Consider the following 2436-nt stretch of genomic DNA (forward strand, 5'->3'; position numbering starts at 1 on the left):
ACTCAAAGAGCAATTAGGTTTTGTATGGGTTCTGATATTGTGTCAGAACCTAAACTATTTTGTTTTAAATTCCCTGTTTCGGGCCAAGCCCGTGGCGCACTCGGGAGGGTGCGGCGCTGGGAGTGCAGTAGCGCTCCCGCCGCAGGTTCGGATCCTATATAGGGATGACCGGTGCGCTCGCAGCACTCACTGGCTGAGCGTGGTGCGGCCAGTCTCAAAAAAAAAAAGGATAAATTCCTTGTTTCCTCATTAGTATTAAATAAAGTTTAGTACCTATTAAAGCTTACTTTTCATTTTGTACTACATGTTACTGACCATGTTTTCTTCTTTTTTATTTATTTTAGGAAAGCATGCCTCAGACTCCTCCCTTTTCAGCAATGTTTGACAGTAGTGGTTACAACCGAAACCTCTATCAGTCTGCAGAGGACAGCTGTGGAGGGTTGTATTACCATGACAACAACCTCCTCTCCGGATCTCTGGAAGCACTCATCCAGCACTTAGTACCTAATGTGGATTACTATCCAGATGTAGGTATTCATGTTCCTCTGAAACACATCCTTAGTATTGAGCAGAAATTATAATATAGTAGGCAGGGACTGTAGATACTACAGAATTATATCTGGGTTGCTAGGAATTTTTCTAATAAGAAATTGCATATTGATTATTAAGTACTTTGAGATCAGATCGAGCCTGGGTATGGATTGAATCTTGGTGTAGTCTGCATATCAGTTTCTTTTCAGGTTAGGAACAACATTGTAGGGAGTCCAATACCATAAAAATGAAGTGTCTGTAGCCTTGATTCGTGCATGTAACTTGGTCCTTAAATGGAAATGTCAGAGAACATTGGATGCTCCCAGAATATTTAATGTCTTTTTTGTTTTCAAGACCATCACTATGCTGAGAAAAATGAATGTAGCCAGGGAAAGTACAGGGAAGAGAGAGCAAGATTTATACTCAAAATGAAAATCTTTATTGGTTGGACGTCAGATGACATGTTTGCTTTTATTCTAACTTGACGACTTATATTTGTATAGATAGTACTTTCTAACCTAGGGAATTTGTTATATATTTCTCAGTCTTTACAGTAATTTCAAGAGGGTAGAGAGGAGAAAACTGAAATTCATAGTTGAGTATTGCTCATGGTTTCACTCCCAACATCAACAATCAAAAGAGGTTTTCTTTCTCAGGCAGGTGATTTTTTTCCCCCTTCCCTGTGCTACAGCTGCCCCTGTGGCATTCAGCTTACAACAAAATTTACTGAGCAGCTGGTTATTGATAAAGATTTCATGAACATATCTAGAGACTGCATTTATTTGTGTTTATAAATGTAATAATAATCTTGGTGTGCAAAGGATAGTTTGTGCTTGCCACTGTAATTCACCATAATGTTTCTTACTGAGTTATCTCTCTGTGTGTGATTTATTACGTAGCATTTTCAAATGTGTTGCCACACAGGGAAAACTTGTAATCAAAAGTAAAAGGAATCCCTTGTTTAGCCCTATAAGTGTTTATGAGCTACTAAAGGCGCCTAAGGAAAAAATAAAACCACATGGAATTTCTCTTTTCATTGGAAGTCTGAAACTATTGTAACACATAAGCACTACTTCATTACTGGCTTCTTGGGAGACAATGTGGTTAAAGAAAAGTATATAGTGTTGTATTGTGCTTTATCAAATGACTTAGCCCTTGAGCAAGTAAATAGGTTACTTGAAAGCCTGCCTTTGAATGTTCTGGCACAAAAACTTCAGTGTACCACACTGGATACTGGAGAATTCTTGAGCCGAATGTGGGTAGGGGGAAGGAGGTCGTTCGTGTGTGTGTGTGTGTGTGTGTGTGTGTGTGTGTCTGTGTGTGTGTGTGTGCGCCCTTCATTGAGTTACCATAATATTTGGACACAGAACCAGATTCTGTATGGGTGGTATATTTAAGTTAGATTTATCTCTCTGGAGTAAATTTCATTCTTCTTTACTAGAGTGACTTATGTGCCCTGGTATCCTGGCTCCCTGAGGATGGATGTGAAAATGTGCTCTGAGTAATTTCAGGAGCCAAATTTATCCTGGACTTCTGTTGTTTTTAGTATTGTTTAAGGGAAAAGATACATTAGAAGGTAAAGGAGAAATCCATCTTACACTGTTTTACTGCTAATAGGCATTACTTTTGAAACAGCAGCATATTAACTTTGATCAAGAGAACTTAATGTAATAAGATGTATATTATATAGGGAAGATATTAATTTCAGAGAGAATGTAACCCTGATGATTTTTTCTCTTGCCACAGAGAACGTACATATTTACCTTCCTACTCAGCTCTCGGTTATTTATGCATCCATATGAACTAATGGCCAAAGTTTGCCACTTATGTGTTGAGCACCAGAGACTAAGTGATCCTGATGGTGATAAGGTAATGGTACATTTTGAACTTTACAATTTTTTTTTT

General features: G+C 38.2%; 1 protein-coding gene across 2 annotated transcripts in view; it reads left to right on the forward strand.

Moving 5' to 3' along the window:
* The first annotated feature begins 349 nt into the window (after positions 1-349).
* RASGEF1B (RasGEF domain family, member 1B) overlaps positions 350-2436 on the forward strand; it is a 31866-nt gene continuing 29779 nt past the window's right edge. For both annotated transcript variants that reach the window (XM_008592427.1, XM_008592428.1), the window contains exons 1-2: positions 350-527; positions 2278-2400. In XM_008592427.1, the coding sequence (XP_008590649.1) occupies positions 351-527; positions 2278-2400 (300 nt within the window). In that variant the 5' untranslated portion in view covers position 350. The remainder of the gene's footprint in view (positions 528-2277; positions 2401-2436) is intronic.

The sequence above is a fragment of the Galeopterus variegatus genome, unplaced genomic scaffold (assembly GCF_000696425.1).
Source record: "Galeopterus variegatus unplaced genomic scaffold, G_variegatus-3.0.2 Scaffold7917, whole genome shotgun sequence".
Taxonomy (NCBI): domain Eukaryota; kingdom Metazoa; phylum Chordata; class Mammalia; order Dermoptera; family Cynocephalidae; genus Galeopterus; species Galeopterus variegatus.